General features: G+C 41.7%; 1 protein-coding gene across 1 annotated transcript in view; it reads right to left on the reverse strand.

The window, feature by feature from the left end:
- Nucleotides 1–2,231: 2,231 nt before the first annotated feature.
- ARHGAP42 (Rho GTPase activating protein 42) overlaps nt 2,232–21,422 on the reverse strand; it is a 531,819-nt gene continuing 512,628 nt past the window's right edge. The window contains exons 21-24 of the mRNA XM_082244686.1: nt 17,424–17,571; nt 14,029–14,091; nt 5,569–5,648; nt 2,232–3,279 (exon numbers count right to left, since the gene is read on the reverse strand). Coding sequence (XP_082100812.1) covers nt 3,191–3,279; nt 5,569–5,648; nt 14,029–14,091; nt 17,424–17,571 — 380 coding nt within the window. The 3' untranslated portion in view covers nt 2,232–3,190. The remainder of the gene's footprint in view (nt 3,280–5,568; nt 5,649–14,028; nt 14,092–17,423; nt 17,572–21,422) is intronic.

The following is a 21,422-nucleotide window of genomic DNA, read 5'->3' on the forward strand; positions in this document are numbered from 1 at the left end:
AACAAGAAAAGAAGAGTGATTACTGACAAAATGCTACAAGCAACATCAGGGGAAACTGAGTGCCACAAATAGCTTTGCAAGCCTCTGACTGGAGTGACTACTTCATAATATTAGCTGAAAGCTGCTTAGACAGCTGACTGAGGCACAGAGAAGACATAGGCACAGAATCATGCTGAAAAATATTAAAACATGTCTTTTGTGCATGAAGCAGATAAGCAATATGTCCTTACAAATGCATCTTAGGGATCTGCTGCCCTCAACTGTCTGTATTTTTAAATGGCTTTTTGTTAACTACCACAGAGTTGGTTGGTTTTAAACAGGTATTTCCTATCCCTGCTAGTTGGGTTAGAAACCCCAGAGGAAGGAAGTGGAGAGAGAGAGAGAAGAACAGAGACCACATGTCCTGCCCAAGGGAAAGCTGCTGCTGAATCCAGGCAAGAAGCAGGGGTTATTTGGTAAGTGCTCATATTTTTAATAGTTTACTATTGTTGCCTATAGCTTCTGGTTATATATAATATCGAATTGGGGAGAGAAGTATATCTGTTCCTTTGGTGTACACACACACTATACCAGATAGCTAAGTCTGTGATACGGTGTGCGTGTGTAGTAGCCACCTTGCTGTATGTTTTTTTAAGATTTTACTCTGTACCATAACACAGTCACTAAATCTTCTGTTGTATTATATTTTTATTAGCAGTTTAACCACTTGCCGTCTGCTCACTCGAGCACTACTGCGGCAAAGTGGTTCATTATCGTCTGGCGACGAAGACCTACTTCGCCAGACACTTCCCTTTCTTGGCGGCGCGCTGCCGCTGTATTCAGTCACAGCGGGAGTTGGGCCAGGGGAGGAGCAGCGGTGATGGCCGCTGCTCTTCCCGGATCGTCGGGGAATCGAGTGTGGAGATCCGCCCGCTTGTGTAAACACAAGCGGGCGGATCTCCTAAGTGACAGGCAGGGTCAGATTGCAGGATTCAGCATAGCTGAACCCTCGATCTGTCCTTGTGTCACACAGTCACCTCCCCCCACACACGTTAGTAAGCACCAGGCATACATTAACCCCTCCCTCTCCAATAAAATTAACCCCTTCCCTGCCAGTGTCATTTTTACAGTAACAGTGCATATATATATAGCACTGATTACTGTAGTAATGTCACTGGTACCCCCAAAAGTGTCAAAAATGTCAGTCAAGGGTCCGATCTGTCCGCCACAATGTCACAGTCCCGCAAAAAAATCGCAGATCGCCGCCATTACTCGTTAAAAAAAAAAACACCAAAAATGACAGAAATCTTTCCCTTAGTTAGTAAACGCAATAACTTTTGCGAAAACCAATCAAAATACGCTTATTGTGATTTTTTTTACCAAACATAGGTAGCAGAAAACAAATTGGCCAAAAATTTAAAAAAATTTTTATTTTTACATTTTTTTGGGGGGAATTTCATATAAAAAAATTTAAAAAATATTGTTGTTTTTTCAAAATTTACGCTATTTTTTTGTTTATAGCGCAAAAAGTAAAAATCGCACAGGTGATCAAATACCACCAAAAGAAAGCTCTGTTTGTGGGAAAAAAAGGACGTAAATTTTGTTTGGGTATGGCGTCGCAAGACCGCGCAATTGTCAGTTAATGTCGCACACCGCCGAATCGCAAAAAGTGGCCCAGACGTAAGACAGCAAAATGCTCTAGTGGTAAAGTGGTTAAATTGTCTGGGAATTTGTTCAACCTTCAGGACATGTTTGGCAAATTTTCCATGAAATGTTTTTTTCATTATCTCGGTATGGGATTATCAGATGGTATGGTATATGAAACAAGCTGTAACCAATTTGTCACAGAGGGACAATCCAACTGAAGGATATGCCATACAGTCACTGGTAAGCCTTTTTTAGCCTGCCATGGCTGGTAACTCAATAAGATGCTATTAAAGTACACCAGTGCTTTAAGTGGCCCAAAAGAGGTGCTGTTACTCTATTATAGCCTAAAAAAAATGCTGCATCCTCCACCCCCACATCAGGGTCCCCGCAGAGCACCCCCCTGGCCTGGGCTGGGACTCCAGAGCAGGGGGACTCACTGGTGGTGACTGGTCTGGCTCTGGAGTGGGAAATATCCTTGGGGGGGGGGGGGACAATTGTGTATACCGGCCCACTTAAAGCACTGAAGTACACCTACATAAACAAAGCATTCCTAGGTGCAGAAATTTCTCATGTTGCCATAAGTAGTCAGCCTAATATCTTTAGCTGCAAGACTTGACTTTACCTACCAGTAGGACCTTTTCAGCTCTTCAGCACTAGGGTCATTTGTTCTTTGGTTCTTGTCCTTACTGGCACAAATCCTTACTTATCCAGGTGAACTGGCTATAGTAAGTTGTATGTAAACCTGTGGCTATAATGTAGACATGCAAATTATAGAATGTATTGAAAGCATAAGAAGGTGTCTGCTCGTTGTTCAGGCTTTTGCCTACCAATTCTTCTGCTCCTTGTATATTGGCAATAATGGCACAGAGTTAAGGCACTGGAGAGGACAGGCATGAGTCAGTAACCACAAAAGCTGTCACTGTTTGCATCTTAGAACACCAAGGTATACAGAGGCCCAAAGAGCTCTACAAATAACATTATAATCTGTTAAATGTGCTGGTGTATATAGATTGCAGAAAACATAACTTGTCATGGAATCTTCTACAGACAGGACATTTGCATTAAAATTAAATCTCATACACATCAATACCTATAGCCTTCATGGAGGGCAAAGTTAGTGATTTGTTGGCAAAATAAATCACAATTAAATACCCACTTGTACATACAACGTGAAGATAAAATATAGTTATTAAAAAAAGTAAATTACTAATGCAAAGAATATGCACTTAGGTCAACAATCTACCCTCACAATCCATGTCATTCAGAGGTCAACATTGAGTGAGTTAGGTACCGGATAATGGGATCAGTGCAATTCCATCTTGAATTGAGTACCGAATCTCTTAAGCTTCTGGTCACTTTGAACACATACGCAGAAACATGACCATATGATTGTATACAGTATAAGTAAAGTCTTTAACAAGTCTTGGTGGACCACCCTGCCAAGCCATCCTTCAAACAAAGAGGCCTACAAATGCCTACACCCTTCTTCATCTGGCTCATCGCTGTATTTGCTTCTTATTTGTCAACATGGATACCATGAAAATACGGCTATCCACCAACATCATCAGAGGTAGACAACATAATTCTCTGGAACTAATCCGGTTTTGCCCTCGTAGGTTGCCTTTAACCAGCCTGGCTCCACAGACCTGTGCACTGGGTAATATGGAAAAGATGGAGATTAATACGATTTGACACGTGAAATTGGTCAACACAATCAAGTTAAAGTTCAAAATCAGGTTTCATGGTTTTTTGTGTCTTTATAATTGTCTTTTTTGGTTGCAAAGGATTTAAAAAGGGGAATTTTTACTTACCTGTACATGTTGTATCTTAGAGTACAGTACAGGACACAGGCAAAATATTAATAGACCCTGGGTTATAGGCTAATACGTTCAGGTGATGCAAAGTATCCCAGGAATAGGAGGGAGGGTGTCCTGTACTGTACTTAAAAATATTAATTTACTGGTGAGTCAAAAGTCTTCTCGTCTTAACTGTACAGTACAGGACATGGGTAAAGCAATCATAGACCCTGGAACAACCTCAAGCAATGAGGTTAGGCAACAACTAGGGAAACATAACTGTGCCAACAGGTCTAACAGAAAGGGGCAAAAGGTCCAACATCAGAGTCCTGCTGCAATATCATTGCGGCTGAATGCTGCATACACAGAAGACTGGACAATTACCTGGTAGAACTGAGGGAATAGGATGAATAGCTTTGGTACAGTGAACAAGTTTGAATATAAATCTTTTAACCCGTCTTGAGGGGATAATGGCACAACTACTCCCTGGGTGAGACAGTTTAAGAGCATTCTGTAAATCTCACTGTCCTTGGACAGGTTTTGGTTGATTTGAGAGAAGAAACTGGTGAGGGGTTAGGGTTTTGTACTCTATGTTGTACCCCTTGAAACCACTAATTGAACCCACAGGTCTAGGATGTCTGTGACCCAGAGAGAGGCAAACTGTAACAGACATCCTCCCCCCCTCTCTTGCGAGCCACAAGATTCTGCACATGGTAATGGATATTGGAACCATTCTGGAAATTTGTCTTATCACATGTTCTAGGGGATTCACACAAAAGAGCCTAGCAGAAGGTAGTTGCTGTAATTTCTCTGGTAAAGTACGGCCCTGAAACAGGATTATGTTGGTCCACTTTGCTGCAGTTTGACATACTGGCATTGCATTGAGAGCTGGTTGCAGGACTAGGCCTGCATAAGTAAAGAGAGCCTTTAATGCCTCGTTTACACTGAGTGGTACGGTACGGTTCGGTTCAGTACGGTACAGTTAGGAACGGTACACATTGCGTTTCCACTGCCAATAGTAAACTTTCATGATAGGCGTGGTGTAGCAGGAAAGCTGTGATAGACGATTCTCTGTCAACCAATCAAAGTTCTGCAGAGTGTAGCTCCACCCTGTTGGTACGGTACTAATGTGCTTGGTACCCCAACGAAAGGGTCCCAAAAAAGTGGTACGGTACGGTTCGGAATTAGGGTACCATTCACAATGGAAACGGCATAAATAGCGTACCGTACCGAACCGTACCAGAAAGCTCAGTGGAAACGAGCCATAAAAGCATATCAAACTTCCCATCTGGGATGTTTACTGAGATGGGAGGGTCAACTACAGGCACGGACCACATTTTAGTGAACACTTTTTCTATTGGAGTCCGGCAAAGATTTTTTGGAGGGTGAAAATCTTTTCTGGAGTAGTCCATTCATTATAGATTGCGCATTCTATTTGTTCATAAACTGGGAACATCTTTATAGATTTACAGGTCTCTTTGTACACAAAGGGTCCTGGTGAGAATTAAATATTGTAAGTAGAGTGCCAAAGCTTTCGCACACAGCAGTAGTGAGTCTATCTACATTAGCAGGCATGAAGGGCAGAGTCTATTTACACTAGCAGGCATCTAGGGCAGGTATATCGGGATCTGACTTCGCAAGAGATAGAGGAGCTAGAAAAGGGGCATGGTGTTTTGTAGCCCAGGACAACGGTGGATTTATTAAGACTGTTAGTTGTCCAAAGAATTGTGACATAGATGCAGAAAACTATGCTTTTGTCAGGTAGGCCACTTGTTGCATGCCTAAAATAGTTTTTTAATTAAATTTCAATTTTAATTATATTTTATTTAGTATTTATTATACTATTTTCAAACAATTCGTCCAAAACAATAGCAAGGGAGCTATTCATTGTGATTACCTATTACCTAACTGTCTTGAGTGCTCCTTCGCTATAAAAAAAAGACAAATACTGTACAATCATCCCCAATTCAAGAAGAATAGATCAGAACAGTTACTAAAGGCGCTCATAATTATACTGAAATGAAGAAGAAAATTATGTAGTAGAAGATGGGATGTAATAGGACAGATTAAAGAAAATAAATGTTGGCTATGTAACATCCTGAATAAAAGAAAGCCCAAGTGATCCAGTATTAGAGCACAGACTTACCGTTGGAGAATATCGCCCCCTGGGGGAAGGAGAGCTCATGGCTGTGTTCTGCTTTACACGAGTACATTGCTTTTGCTTGCCTTAAAAATGTCATGAAAATAGGAAGTTAGTTAAAAAATGAAAGCATACAATAAAGTAAGCTACATGCACAATAAAATGTTATATTTAAAGTGTAAAACACTTCTGTTTTTCATCAGCAAAACTGATTGGAAATATTGCTCTGTACATTTCTACTATAATAAAAAAAAAAAAGAAAGAAGAAACGTTCTGTCATTTTTTACAGCATGTATGAAAATAAAACTGGCTGCAATGAGGACGTCTATTATTCTCTTGTGCTTCATACACATAAAGAGCAACTCTAGACAAACAGGCAGAAACACAACTGCAACCCATACATAGAAACCTTGCAAAATAATTGTGCTGTGCATGGGATCCGAAAACCTGTGTTGTATTATACAACTGTATATTATAAAGAGGGTGGCAACATTTTTAATGTGGTGCTGCCCTTCTTTCTGCCTGATTTTTTAAGTAAATCTGTACTGAAAAAAATATGAGGCTGCCAAATGCAGTTCGCATACCCAGGGCCAGTTTGGTCACACACCCACAGGGTCAGTTTGGTCATTCACCCACACCAGGGTCAGTGTGGTCATTCACCCACACCAGGGTCAGTGTGGTCATTCACCCACACCAGGGTCAGTTTGGTCATTCACCCACACCAGGGTCAGTTTGGTCATTCACCCACACCAGGGTCAGTTTGGTCGCATATTCACTCCAGGGTCAGGTACCAATTAACATACCAGTATGATATTAAACAAAGAGAACCATATTTAAAAACCACAGAGACATGAGCAGAACATTCATACTCCATGCAGATGTTATTTCTGGTAGGATATGAACTCAAGATAAAAGTAATAACCATTTAGCTCCCATGCATTTCTAAAGCACATATTTATTAATAAACATGACATTGAAAATACAGAAATGAGCTAATGTTCCCATGTGAAAGACATTTCCCAACTAGGCATATAGCGTTCTGTGCCCTGATAGAATCACTGGAGTTGATTTACTAAAGGCAATTAGACTTTGCAAGGTCAGTTGCAGTAATATTTCCACATAGCTTAGTAACTAGGATCAGGGCTGGCCCAAGACTTTGTGCTCCCTGGGTCCAAAAATGAAATGCCGCCCCTCCCACAAATAAAACAATCATGCCCACCAAAGGGCCCCCAGATCAATTATTTTATATCATGATCACTACAACTAAAATAAACGTACCAGGAAGTAAGATTTACATGCAACAGCACCTTGTCTATATGCCAAATTTTATGACATACCACCATGTTACACTCCCCATCTTGGCACCCTAGGGCATCTATGGGTGCAGGCTAGGGCAGTAATGGGGCGGGCTAGGGTAGTATAGGAGCAGGCTAGGATAGTATAGGGAGGGCTAGGGCAGTATAGGGGCTGCTGACGGAGCTCTCGGCTTTCTGTCTCCTGTGGGTACCCAGTCCCCGGCAGCACACACAGGTGAGCTCGGGTGTTTAACAGCCGGTGTTAGACTGTGTAAAAATAAAGGTAAGGGAATGGCACTGTCTACTAAATATAAATTTATGTAAATGGTGATGTATAGTGCAAGAGATGTGTACAGTCAAATAAATACCAAAAATGGATAATGAATAGCACAATAAATAAAATACAATAGCTAAAATATGTGGTAAAAGTGCAATACAAATGAGTGGTAAACAAGTGTTTAGTGACAAATATCAATCAATAAAGGTGACCAAGTGCTATCAGAGAAATAATATGTATAGGTATCAATATCCCAAATGAATCCATAAAGTGACCAAGTGCATACAAATAAATATATAGGTAGCAATGCCCAAGGTACACTAAAAGTGGTGTGTTAAATAAAATGACAACAGATATGAGCAAATAAATGAGAAAAGAAATGCATATATTAGTGAAACCAAAGTATAAAAGTGACTTAGTGACAGGATATTAATCCAATAACGTGACTCAGTGGTATAAAAAGTCCACAGGTGGATAAAGCGACAAAAATCTTCCGTATAAAATATACACTGGAGGTGACCCCGTGGTGGGTAGTGAGGTGAGGGGCTTGGTGACCCCTAAGGTAGGTAGCCAACTCACCAGAAATACCCACCCCACACAGGGGTATAGAGCGGGTATTAAAATGATGGTCTCTCAAATGGATCCTGGTTCCCTCTGGTGATCCCAGATAATGGATATACCGGAAGATCCCTGTAGCGTTCTGGGGTGCACAGGGGTTCCTAAAAAGGATGACCGGGGTCTTGTGGGGTCCGTATTTCAAATGGGGTATTAACTCCAGTAATCCAGAACAATCGTCAGTCAGTCTCAGCGGGACCGGGTGTATACAGGTAGGCCAAAATACAAGTGTAAGGCAAGCGGTGTACAGATCGCTGGAACGCAATGCGTTCCACGTCAGTGCCGTAACCGGAAGTGATGCGACGGCGCTGTACGCGTTTCGTCACCCAACGTCTTCAGCAGCCTACGTTGGATGACGAAACGCGCACAGCGCCGTCGCATCACTTCCTGTACCGGCACTGACGTGGAACGCATTGCATTCCAGCGATCTGTACACCGCTTGCCTTACACTTCTATTTTGGCCTACCTGTATACACCCTGTCCCGCTGAGACAGACTGACAATTTTTCTCGATTACTGGAGTTAATACCCCATTTGAAATACGGACCCCACAAGACCCCGGTCATCCTTTTTAGGAACCCCTGTGCACCCCGGAACCCTACAGGGATCTTCCAGTATATCCATTATCTGGGATCACCAGAGGGAACCAGGATCCATTTGAGGGACCATCATTTTAATACCCGCTCTATACTCCTGTGTGGGTGGGTATTTCTGGTGAGTTGGCTACCTACCTTAGGGGTCACCAAGCACCTCACCTCACTACCCACCACGGGGTCACCTCCAGTGTATATTTTATACAGAAGATTTTTGTCGCTTTATCCACCTGTGGACTTTTTATACCACTGAGTCACTTTATTGGATTAATATCCTGTCACTAAGCCACTTTTATACTTTGGTTTCACTAAGATATGCATTTTTTTTCACTTATTTGCTCATATCTGTTGTCATTTTATTGAACACACACCACTTTTAGAGTACCTTGGACATTGCTACCTATATATTTATTTGTATGCCCTTGGTCACTTTATGGATTCATTTGGGATATTGATACCTATACATATTATTTCTCTGATAGCACTCGGTCACCTTTATTGATTGATATTTGTCAATAAACACTTGTTTACCACTCATTTGTATTGCATTTTACCACATATTTTAGCCCATTGTATTTTATTTATTGTGCTATTCATTATCCATTTTTGGTATTTAAATTGACTGTACACATCTCTTGCACTATACATCACCATTTACATTAATTTATATTTAGTAGACAGCGCCATTCCCTTACCTTTATTTTTACATTTCTGATATAGCCTTTTGGCTATATTTCTGGGGGGGCTGCAGCCTACTTATACACACACTACATATTCCTTAGCGCGGAGACCAATACCTTCATCAGGTATTAGACTGTGTGTCTGGCACTATGAGTATGCGTGTTTAGGGCAGCAGGGCAGCCTTTTTACAGGGCAGTGGAGCGGCCGAGGGGGCAGTTGGAAACAAAAAATCTTTGGCTTCAATTTGCTCCCCCTCTCAAACTGCTGCCTGGGTCCAACTGGGATAAAGCTCTTTTGATTTCATCATCCAATCACGTGCAAAAAAAATGCAGTTTTTTTTATTTTCCTTGCCTGATTGGGTATTCTTTACAAAGTAAAGCTTTACCACATTCACTAAGCTCTGTGGAAAATGAGTGCAACTGTTCTTGCAATGCTCACAATTTATTTACCTTTAGTAAATCATCCCCATTGTGCATGTTGAGTTGTGTTACCCCAGCTAGGCAGTATTGTGAGCCTGGAAATTATTTTGAATTGATTGCAACTATGGAGGAGCTATACAATGAAACTCAACATTGCTTTTCATCAGGCTGACACATGTACAGTATGTACTCTATGTGCCTGCCAAATACCGTGGAGCTGCAAATCCCAGCAAGTGAATGGACAAGTGACTATCCGGAGCTTTGGTCATCTACCTCTATACCCGAATAAAAAAAAAATAAAAAAAGTCCTTCTCCTCCTTCACAGGGAACATGCTACTCTAGTAACCAAGTATAATTACCCCCAGAAGACATAATTAATTGTGAGAATAAACAAATATTAATAATTCATGGAATAGCTGGCATTCACAGAAATGATTTCCCATGCCTCTCTGACCTCCCGTTGTCAGACACATTCTGCGCTGTGTATTTTATGTCAGAGTCATTTTCCTGTTAACCATTTAATTTCAGTATCATTAAAGCGCGGTTCAACTTTTGTAGTCAAGTTTTGGAAACCTCCACTATATGTTTGTTATATATTCCTATTCACACAGCATACCTATAAATAATAAATAAATTCATTTTAAATTGTATATTTTTATCAAACTTTATAAAAATATTTTTTTTTGGAGCAGGATTATATATAGGACTCTGAAGGCAGCTTCTATTGTTCAGAATATGTTTCAATTAGGGGACAGATTAAAGACAGTTTCAAAGCCCAACTCCGTAAGTAAGGCTGGCCATACACTATACAATTTTCTTATTCAATTTCCTTTAGATTTACCTTAAACTATGTAGTGCAAGGGCCGGCCTGCCTGACTGCATACAAATTTAAAGTGTTTAGGTTTGACCCTATATTACATGGTTTTGGTAAATCTAAAGGAAAGTTGAACAAGAAAATTGTATAGTGTATGGCCAGCCTAAGAAAAAAAAATCTTAAATGCTTATGTCTGGAATTAAGAGAAATTATTACTTTATTCCAGCTGGGCCCCTTTATCAGTGCAACCAATCCCCATAGCCTCCTCTGTAAGCCTCTCCTGGCCATGGTCACACTCCTGCCTCCCAAACATAAAATACAGGGTAATAGCCCTGTATTGTACATGATGATGCCCACAAACCAGGAGCTTCTAGGAGAAGATAAGAGTGCTGGAGATGGCCAAAGCAGGGGTGTATGGTAAGTAATAATGGCTGTTATCATACCCCTTAGACTTAACAAGCATTCAACTTTGCAGTATGGTGGAACCCCACAGCAAGAGTAGATTTATTTTTCTTCAAAGGGGCTTTAAAAGTACATTAATATAGAATTTACTACCCAAGCTTCTTGAGGTCACCCTTTGTTGAACAGGCAGTGTGCACACCAAGTTTTAAAACCGATAATGAGATCTGCCAGCACAATACAGACAGGATTATTCTTGGTAATCATCACCCCCCCCCCTCCTTGACATTACATAGAATCATTTTATACAATAAAAGGCAATGTTTCAAATATTTCTTTTATATTTTTGCTATGCGAATGGGAACATATAACAAATACAAAGTAAAAAAATTGTCCCAATTTGGCTGCCAAATCAGAAATACACTTTAAGACTAGATTCACACCTTTCTATGGACATGTTCATGAGTTACCAACAATTGTGCATTTTTATGAGCTGCCACTATCATCAACTGACCCAATAATATTCATTAACGCATCAAAAAAATTGACTGGGCACACCAGCAAATTATTGAAATGGGAATTGGCACCATTTAAAACAATGGCTAACCTGTGTTCCTGCATTGGCGTGTGTTTAAATATATAGTTGTGAATGGGCCCTAATTGTTTTGGTTTTACACATCTAAATTAAAGTACAAATAAAATATTTACGATCACTCTCCCAGGGCAGCTTTGACAAAGATTCTGGATGGCAACAATCAACTTACAGCCAATGACTGGAATTCCATATACACAGAATCATATCCAGAGCTTCTAAGGCCTTATGCACAAGGGTTCATCAGGGACAAACAACATAAAATTCAGTTTTTTACCATGCCCGTGAAGCCCAGGTGCTGCATACAGCTGCCTGTAGACATGAATTGCTGTGTAAAGGTGCACAGACTTACTCGTGCAAACTCACGTATAGGGTCTGGACATTTACAGAATACGTCAGAGTGTAGAAAGGTGTGGTTCAGCCTCCCTTCTGTAGGTAGTGCTGTTCTTGCAGCTGCTGTGAGGAGCTTTTGATCCTCTGAGGCCTCCATAGGTTTCATTAGGGAACAGTCGTCTGATTGGAGGCTGCTGCATTGAATGACCTCCGCAGCCATCTTTAATGAGGGCAATGCTAATAAACAGTGCTGCTCCACTGCAGTTGGTGCGCATTTGCAAAGTGGATAGTGTCAGGACAGGATCCCCTCTGGCTAGGGACAGTGCTAGGAAAAGGTTCCGGTGTTCTATCAGAAAACCATACCCCATCAGAATTCCATACCTCCGTCATTTCCAGTGCGGATCAGCTGTGGCTTCGCCATGCACCAGCTGTAGCCGCGTCACACATCCTAGTGCGCATGCGCGTAATAGGTAGGGAATTTAGATAACATCGTAACGGATCATGCAAAAGTCCTACTGTGCATGCGCACAAACGGGTCAGGCAGCGGCATCTCTTATAACAGACATCCATCCGATCTCCATGCCCCACACTGCACCGACCTGACACTGCACCGACCGGAAAATCCGATCTCAATGCCCCACACTGCACTAACCCGACAATGGCATATAGCTATCAAATGGACAGTGGGCATGCACGTGGAGGTAGGGAATAGGATTGTCCCATTGTCGGGTCGGTGCAGTGTCGGGCCGGTGCAGTGTGGGCCATGGAGATCGTATGCATGTTTGTTATAAGAGATGCCGTGGCCCGACCCGTTGGTGCGCATGCCTGACTCGTTGCGATGTTATCAAAATTCCCTACCTAGTCCGCGCATGCACACTAGGATGTGTGACAAGGCTACAGCTGCCGCATGACGAAGCCACATCTGATCCGCAAACCGGAAATGACGGAGGTATGGTTTTCTGCTAGGGTATGGTATTCTGACAGAACACCGGCCAAGGAGGGATAGTGCAAGATACTACACCTGGCTCCACCATCTGGGAACCATACAGAGTTAGGACGAGGACCTTCCTATCTAGTTTCCAAAGGTGTCTGAACCACTGTTCTGCCTAACAGCCACACCCCCCCCCTCCCTTCATCAGATGCTGTTTTGGTAATGTAGCCTACCAAAGTGTTCTCTTAAGTACAAAGACTGCATTAAAGTACTGCCAATGTTGTTAAGCACTGTTATACCTGGGTTGTCTGTAATATTGAAGCTCTGTTACCATAGTGCAGGGGTGTCAAACTCAATTTAATCGCAGGCCGCATTAGCATTATGGTGACCCTCAAAAGGCTGGTTATATCTATAGGATTAGATGTCCAGAGCCCCCCACGCCCCCTTACACCCTTACATGAGATGTCAAGAGCCCCCCCACCATCAGACGTCAAGAGTCATCCACCCTTACTTACATCACAATGCACCCCCTTACCTTGTGCTACTGCCAGGAAGAAGATGCGGGAGGATCTGGGAAGAAGTGCAGGGTCTGAAGGAGAACTAGAGGAGGGCTGGAGTCAGCTTCCAGAGTCTGAATGCTGAGACCAGGGGAGGCAAAGGCAAGGTGGTGTTGCGGCTGCACAGAGAGGTGCAGGATCTGTAGGAGGAGTTCTGCCCTCTGTTGTGGACTGCTGAGAAGGGAGGGGGGGTGATCTTGCAAAGGAGTTCTATCCTCTCTGCTGCCGGCTACAGAGACAACGTGGGGGCAGAGACAAGGGGGTGCTGCAGCTGCAGGAGAGGTCCGAGGGCCACATGAAATGGCCTGGGGGGGCCGCATTCGGCCCGCGGGCCTTGTGTTTGACACCTGTGCCATAGTGTTTGGCACTATTGTTGCTGTCATCCATGTTTTAATTGTTACTTCTACTTTACTAAATAATAATTGTGTCACCTTAGTTGCTCTCTGTGGTCATTTACTCCATCTCAGGTACCAATCAACTGGCCCAGTCCACAAGTACGCCATACATTGGTGTATTTCAGCACCAAATTATACCACTGTACAGAGGCTATGGCTATGTATGGCTCTATGCAGCACTTGGCCTTCCTAAATCAGAGAAAAAAGCCAGAATTTCATGTTGTAGGTCCCATAACTTAGTGAGACCTCATGTAAAACTCCAGTCCAATCTATGTGTCCTGTGCTATCCCAAATAAGGACTCTTTGAATCAATTCAGCTTAACCTTTCATTCTTAATCCAGAAATCCACCCAAATTAGCACTTTGATGTTTAGCAACAAAAACATTTCCACTGTAATCAGCAATGTGTTCATCCTCTAAATTGTGCCTACACCGAAGCTTATATACAATCACTCCTAAGAGGAATACTGCATGTGAAGTACTGCAGTACAAAACCCCCTGTGCTGTTCTCCCATACATCTATGAAATTACCCCAGACTGTACAATCTAATAGTAGATAATCCTTACCGCCCGATTGTGGACTGTTTCAGTGACCCCGCACTTTCAAAGAGCTGTGCTCTGGCTGCCACTCTGGATAAGAAAAAAAAGAAAAGAAGAACTTGTATTCAATTATAACATTTTAAAAGTATTGGTTTAATAAAATGTAGTTTTGTTTGTATTTTTTTTAATCAAAACTGCAGCTATGTATGTGGAAGGGACACCAGTGTATGTACTCATATCAGCCAATGTAAACTACTTTTAGACTGTCCGTGTTAGTGCCCAAGGGTGCATGATGATATTATCCTCTAGAGATCCTGGGAGGCTTTAAACATGGGCTAATTTGTAAGTATTGAAAAATAAGGGCTGGCCCCACCTCTCACTGGCTCTCTATAGATCCCTTATGTGAAATACAGCCTCACTGACTAATAGATGACTGTGATTTAATATATGCATATTAGATTTCCCCAACTTTAGGGGCTCTGGGGCACTCAAGAAGGAAATGGAGGATTTGTGCCAAGCAGCTTTCCTTCTACATAGTAACCATATGGGGGGTCTCTTATTCAGCACTGCCATCATTCACAAGATGTTTTGCATTCTTCTCTGATTGGACAAGGTGAAGAACATTACACCATTGCTATGACACCAATTAAATAGTCCCAAGGGTATTTGGGCACGCTATGTTTGAGGTAAATGCCCAGGCGTTCACCAGCAAAGAAATCCATACAAATCCAAAACTGGTACAGAAGCATTCACGAGTCTTGCAGAGGAGACAGATCAAGAGACAGCAGCGTTTTTATTGTTGATGTTTCGATAAAGCTCAGTTCTTGAAAAAGAGGAGATCTGTTTTCTCTGCAGGAGCCATGAGTGCCTCTATAACAGATTTGGATTTGTAATGTTTAAATTAATGTAATTTTTTTTCTCTTTTACTACTACTGTATCTGACAATTACAGTATTAAACAGAAGCACATTGCCATCTTCAGGTTGCAGTTCTATTGTGGCTGAAGCAGGTCATACATGGGTCAGTTTTTATTGTTCAATTTGCTGGTTGAAAGAAAAAAACTGTCCCATGTATGGCCAATAGGGATGATCGAACCTTTCAAAAGTTCGGTTTGACCAGAACACTCGAACTTCCCGTAATCAAAAAAAAAACATTTTGAAGCCCTAAAACACAATAAATGCCCCTAAAAAGTGCCTAGGGTTCTGGGTCATGCCCCAGGAACTATTAATCACACAAAAAAAAAGTTCTTAAAAATTGTCATTTTTGATAGAGAGCCAATTATTGAAAAAATTATTGAAAAAAAAAAAGAGATTTCTTTGGATTTAGTGTCTGGGGGGTCTAAAAAGTGTACCTGTGAAGTTTCAGCTCTGTAGCATGTCCAGAACCAGAAAAAAAAAGTTTGTTTGTATTAGAATTGCAATAGAACAGGATAGTGGCTCCGCTATTTTCACGCCTTGCCGGTTTTGTAGCAGGCGTTTTTTTGGGCATTTTTTGGGGGTCTTTGGAGGCAGGCATAACATCAGAACTTCTGTGTAGGGGTATATATACACACACATGTAGGGGTATACACACACACACATGTATGTATATATACACATACACATATATAGGTGTGAAAGTAGCAGAAACCTATGCTTGCGCTAATGAAATAATTAACACCCATAAGGCTTCTCTGCTATAACACCTATATGTGTGTATGTGTATAAATACATATAAGTGTGTGTGTATATATACCCCTATACAGAATTTCATATATTTTGCCTGCCTCCAAAGACCCCCAAAAAATGCCCAAAAAAACGCCTGCTGCAAAAACACACCTGGGCGTTTTTGTAGCTGGCGTTTTTTTGGACATTTTTTGGGCGTCTTTGGAGGCAGGCATAACATCTGAACTTCTGTATAGGGGTATATATACACACACACTTATATGTATTTATACACATACACATATATAGGTGTTATAGCAGAGAAGCCATATGGGTGTTAATTATTTCATTAGCGCAAGCATAGGTTTCTGCTACTTTCACACCTATATATGTGTATGTGTATATATACATATGTGTGTGTGTATATATACCCCTACACAGAAGTACAGATGTTATGCCTGCCTCCAAAGACGCCCAAAAAATGCCCAAAAAAACGCCAGCTACAAAAACGCCCAGGTGTGTTTTTGCAGCAGCCGTTTTTTTGGGCATTTTTTGGGGGTCTTTGGAGGCAGTCAAAACATCTGAAATTCTGTATAGGGGTATATATACACACACATTTATATGTATTTATACACATACACATATATAGGTGTTATAGCAGAGAAGCCATATGGGTGTTAATTATTTCATTAGCGCAAGCATTGGTTTCTGCTACTTTCACACCTATATATGTGTATGTGTATATATATATACATACATGTGTGTGTGTGTATATACCCCTACACAGAAGTTCAGATGTCATGCCGGACTCCAAACATGTCCTCAAAAAAGCCCTATAAACGCCTGCAACAAAAAGCCGGGTGACAGGGGCGAAGCCACTATCTGGTTCTATAAGTGTTCTAAGAGAAACGATCTTTTCTCTATAGCGGTCACCCTGACATGGAAGGGTTTTGTCACCCTGCCATAGCAGTCAGAGTCAGTTAACCCTACACTACGGTCCCCTTACACTTAACACTTTCCCTACAGAAACTAGATTATTAAATCTAACTATAGTGGAAAATAGTACCCTAACTACACTAGATATTCCACTTTCTTCCACAGCCCTGTATTAAAATGGTAGAGATTTGGCAGGGCTATCTTATATACTGGGGGGCGTATTCACTAATAATTGGCCTCTGGACCCCCTAGTCACTCCAATCACATTCCTAGCATTCTCCTGCCCCCTCAATTGGCTTTTACTGATGGTTCTGGTCCAATCACGGGCTTTTAAAGCCCACTTCCTGTCCCATTGCATTTTGGTCGGTTCTGGTTGCCGAATTCCGAACTTTTTCAGCAAAAAGTTTGGAATTCGGCCGAACCTCGAACAGTCAATGTTCGGGTCGAACCGATGGTCGACCCGAACCGTTCGATCATCCCTAATGGCCAACCCACCAGTTGAACGAAAAAAAACTGACCACATACTAACCACGCATTCAATGCGGTTGTGGGAATCGACCCTGCTAAGTCACTGTATCCTGACAGCAGGGAGACTCTTCCGCCATCAGAATACACTTATCAGTGCTGCAGCCTATTATGAGCAAAAATATACCAACAGGGAGGTTGAACAGAGGTCGATTGGTGAAACAACTACAATGACCACACATGGGTTGAAATTAAGCCAGTTCCTGTTGAATCCATGTATGGCCAGCTTAAGCCCCCAGCCTGCAGGTGATCACAACCTCATAGCTCTCATAGCTTATGCATAAACTGTATAACAGCAAACAGGAAATTGAGCGCTTACACTGATCCTGGCCTCTGGTAGCCATTACTGGAGCCGGTGTCCAACCTCCGTCTCATCACCTTTGGCGGCAACTCTGGAAATCCCTTTCCAATGTCTTTTAACTCTACAGATGTTAGGCTCTGAGTAGATGGACTTCTGCTCTTAATACCTAAAGAAAATATAACATCTTCAATACATTTTATTTCTAAGTATTTTACCTCCCAGCACTAAGCTTTACTAGCTTTTGGCCAAATCATCTTCATAATGACCTGCTGGTCTCCTGAAAAAAGGCATCACTTAAAAACTGTTTCCATTTATCAATAGATAACCCCTCTATTTTTGCTTATTTTTCTGTTTTTGTTGAGTTGACCTATGACTACCTCATCTGTCTGTCAACAGTGGCAACCAAACATATGAACACAGAGGAGGAAAGGAGATCTGTTAGGAGTCAGCCCTCAGTTGAATCAAAAACCCTGTGAGGGCACTTATATACAATCATCCCTGTGATTTCATACAGTAGCTGTAATCTGTAAATGCAGACTGGGGATGGAGCGAACAAACTGCTAAAGTAAGGTAGTCCCTACATGACTTAGCCAAGTTCTGCCCATCCTTATATTACACAATTCCAGTCCACATCCAGATCAATCTCTGATGTCTTCCTTGTGGTTCTAATATGTAGACATGTGCTCCCTATACATGAATGGGCTGCCTACTTCTAGCAGTTTGTGATCTCCACTGATTACATGAGTGCAGAGTAGTATTTAGATCATAATTTATGGCAGAGGTAAGTGGTTAATTAGCAAAGCTGCTTGGTATCCCTGGATCTGGTAAAAAAGCTGAAGGTGTGCTTTCCTTACTGAGCTCTTACTATGAGAATATTGGTCTATACTTGCATTGATTGAGACACCCAGACTTAACCACTTAACGCCAAATCACATACATGTACATCATTTGATTTTAAGTGGTTATACTGGGATGATGCCTGCAGCTACAGGCATCGTCCCAGTATTGTTTTTTACAGGAGGCGATCAGCTTTTACGTAAAAGCAATCCTAGCAGCTAATTAGCGAGCCCGAAATGAAAGTCGGCTTACCATAGAGCTCTTCGAGGACTGGAAGGTCTATGGTATAGGAAACCAGATGTGAGGAGCATTGTCTTTTCATCCGGTTTCCCTGTATGTAAACAGCACTATTTTTAAATTGTGAAAGCATCTGAACACACCAATACTGGTGTGATAAGATGCAGAGGAGACATCTGGGAACTAATAGACCCCAGAGCTTTCCATAAAGAGTACATGTCACTGCCATTTGCTGTCACAAGTGATGTTTTCATTAAAAAAAAAAAAAAAAAAAAAAGAAAGAGAGGAACAGTGTAAAAATCAAAAAAATAAATTATAAAAAAAAAAAAAAGATCCCACCTCCCCCTGTGCTTGTGTGCAAAGACTAGTCCAGTGGTCCTCAACCCTGGCCTACAGGGCCCACTAACAGGCCAGGTTTGCAAGATAACTGAAATACATCCCAGGTGATATCATTTGCTGCTCAGTGATTGCAGTATTCTAGTCTGCATCTCCCCAAGGTAATACTTAAAACCTGGCCTGTTAGTGGGCCCTGTAGGCCAGGGTTGAGGACCACTGGACTAACCCACGTATTGGACCTGCACCCATGCGTAATCAGTGATATGGTAAAAAGGTATTGAAGCAAACCGTCAGACCGTCAGAGAGAGATCAATAATTCTAGCACCGGACCTCCTCTGTAACTCTAAACTGGGAACCTGTAAAGGCTTATAAAGCGTTGCCCATGGAGATTTTAAAAAGTTTAGTTTGCCGCCAATCCACAATCGTGCATAATTTTAAAGCGTGACATTCCACGAGCGTGACATGTTAAGTATCTATTTAATCAGCGTAGCACCAAAAAATGGGTGTTATACTGTGTTTGTGCGCATTCAAATTTATTAAAGTGTATTTTTACCAAAACAGTTGCATTCAAAAAACTGCTGCACAAATACCGTGTGACAGAAAAAAATTGCTAATCCCCATTTTATTCTCTAGGGCCTCTGTTAAAAAATATATAATATTTGGGGGTTCTAAGTAATTTTCTAGCAGAAAATACAAATTTTTTTACTTTTAAACAAAAAGTGTCAGAAAAAGGTCTGGTCTTCAAATGGTTTTTGGCGTAGGCTGAATTTGACCCTGCAGGATCTCTATCCTGTATGCTATATTTATAACTCCTCCAAGGCAGCTTATTGTGCACAAAAAAAGCTCCAGAAAATGAAAGAATTTTGCTCTTTGGGTGGCCCTGTTTGCCATCTCCTACCCAACATCCCTCAATTTAAAAATCAATGGAGCCCAGTGGAAAACTGTCCAACTAGATGCAGCTGCTGTTTGGGTATTTTAATAGCTAGCAGGGTCGGCTGTCAAAATACAGTAGCCACAGCGAGAGACTCATCCATTCATGCTGTGTAGCATGGATGAAGGAATCTGTTAGATTCTTTTCTGTTACACCACCAAGCTAAACAGAAAAAATTCTATATGTCTAATCTTTCATCAAATCAGTAGCTTATGAATAAAGTTGATAGGGTTAATTTACTAAAGGTAAATAGTCTGTGCATTGCAAGTGCAGTTGCTCTAGCTCTGAGGGGAACATGCAAGGAAAATAAAAAAAATGCATTTTTGCTTGCACATGATTGTATGATAGAAATCAGCAGAGCTTCCCCTCATTTCAGAGCTTCCCTTCAGATCTAGAGTAACTGCACTTCCAGTGCACTTCTAGTGTACAGTATATTGGCCTTTAGTAAATAGACCTCCCTGTATGGTGTCACCTAAATCATTCACTGTCATTATCTTCTGTGTTGCATTCTGCATCAAATTACAGCAAATTATTTTTGTGGCTGAATAAAGATAGTTTGCAAATCATTGAAGCCAAATCAATAAACAGTGTAACTAATACAAATATTTTTCTAACAGAACTGAATTCTGACATTATACAAAATGTAATGTTAGAAAAATAGGCTCTCTCCTACAAATATCAGAATTCAGCATTGTATTGTACATATTGTTATTAGAATAATATTTTTATACAGGCTTTATATAGATATGATAGAAGTATAAGTCTGGGTTCACACTAGGGACGCTCCGGCTTCGGGGGCGACCTGTGAAGTCGCGTGCACCGCGACTTCGGCGCGACTTGCACTGACTTCATATAATGAATGTCTATGCAAGTCGCTCCGAGGTCGCCCCGAAGTAGTACAGGACCCTTTTTCTAAGTCGGAGCGACTTGTGTCGCTCCTATTCGAACGGGTCCTGTAGCACTGCATGGACCGCGACGGACCGCGACTTGTCAGGCTGACAAGTCGCCTGACAAGTCACGGTAGTGTGAATGGACACTTAAGGCCCGTACACACGTACCGATCGTCGGCATACAAACGTCGGTGGACGAAGGATCTGCCGATTGTACGCGTGTTAGTATGGTGCCTCCGACAGATGTCTGCGCACAATCTGCGGACAAAAGTCTTTCTTGCAAACATGAAAATTTTTGTATGCCGACACCAGAACGGACGATTGTTCGCCTGTCAGTACACAATTCGGCCGACAGACCGCAGATTTGCAAGACTGGGCATGCTCAGAAAATTAAAAACACAGGGAAAGTTAACCATTACATGACATCACTTCTGCAGTCAGCTGAAGTCTGCAGACAAAATTCTTGTGCTGTCCTTGTGCTGTCTTTGCACTTTTCAACAGACACCGACATCCCGGGGAGAAAAGAGGAACATTTGTATGCCGACCATCGGTACGTGTGTACGGGGCTTAACGCTTGTGAATCAAACATAATGAATGGTCCGAACCACGCCAATTTTTCCATTGCTTTCTTCTATTTGTTCCAGGTTTTTCACTTCTCTCTCTCTTTCCTAGTAATGCACTGCTTGTCTCTTAACTGGCCTTTAAGGGTCTAATTACAAAAACTTTGCAATGTTAATGCCTCAGCATTTGCACAGCCGCTACGTAATGGGACTAATATGGATATTT

Source organism: Pelophylax lessonae, assembly GCF_965119305.1.
Source record: "Pelophylax lessonae genome assembly, chromosome: 2".
Classification (NCBI taxonomy): domain Eukaryota; kingdom Metazoa; phylum Chordata; class Amphibia; order Anura; family Ranidae; genus Pelophylax; species Pelophylax lessonae.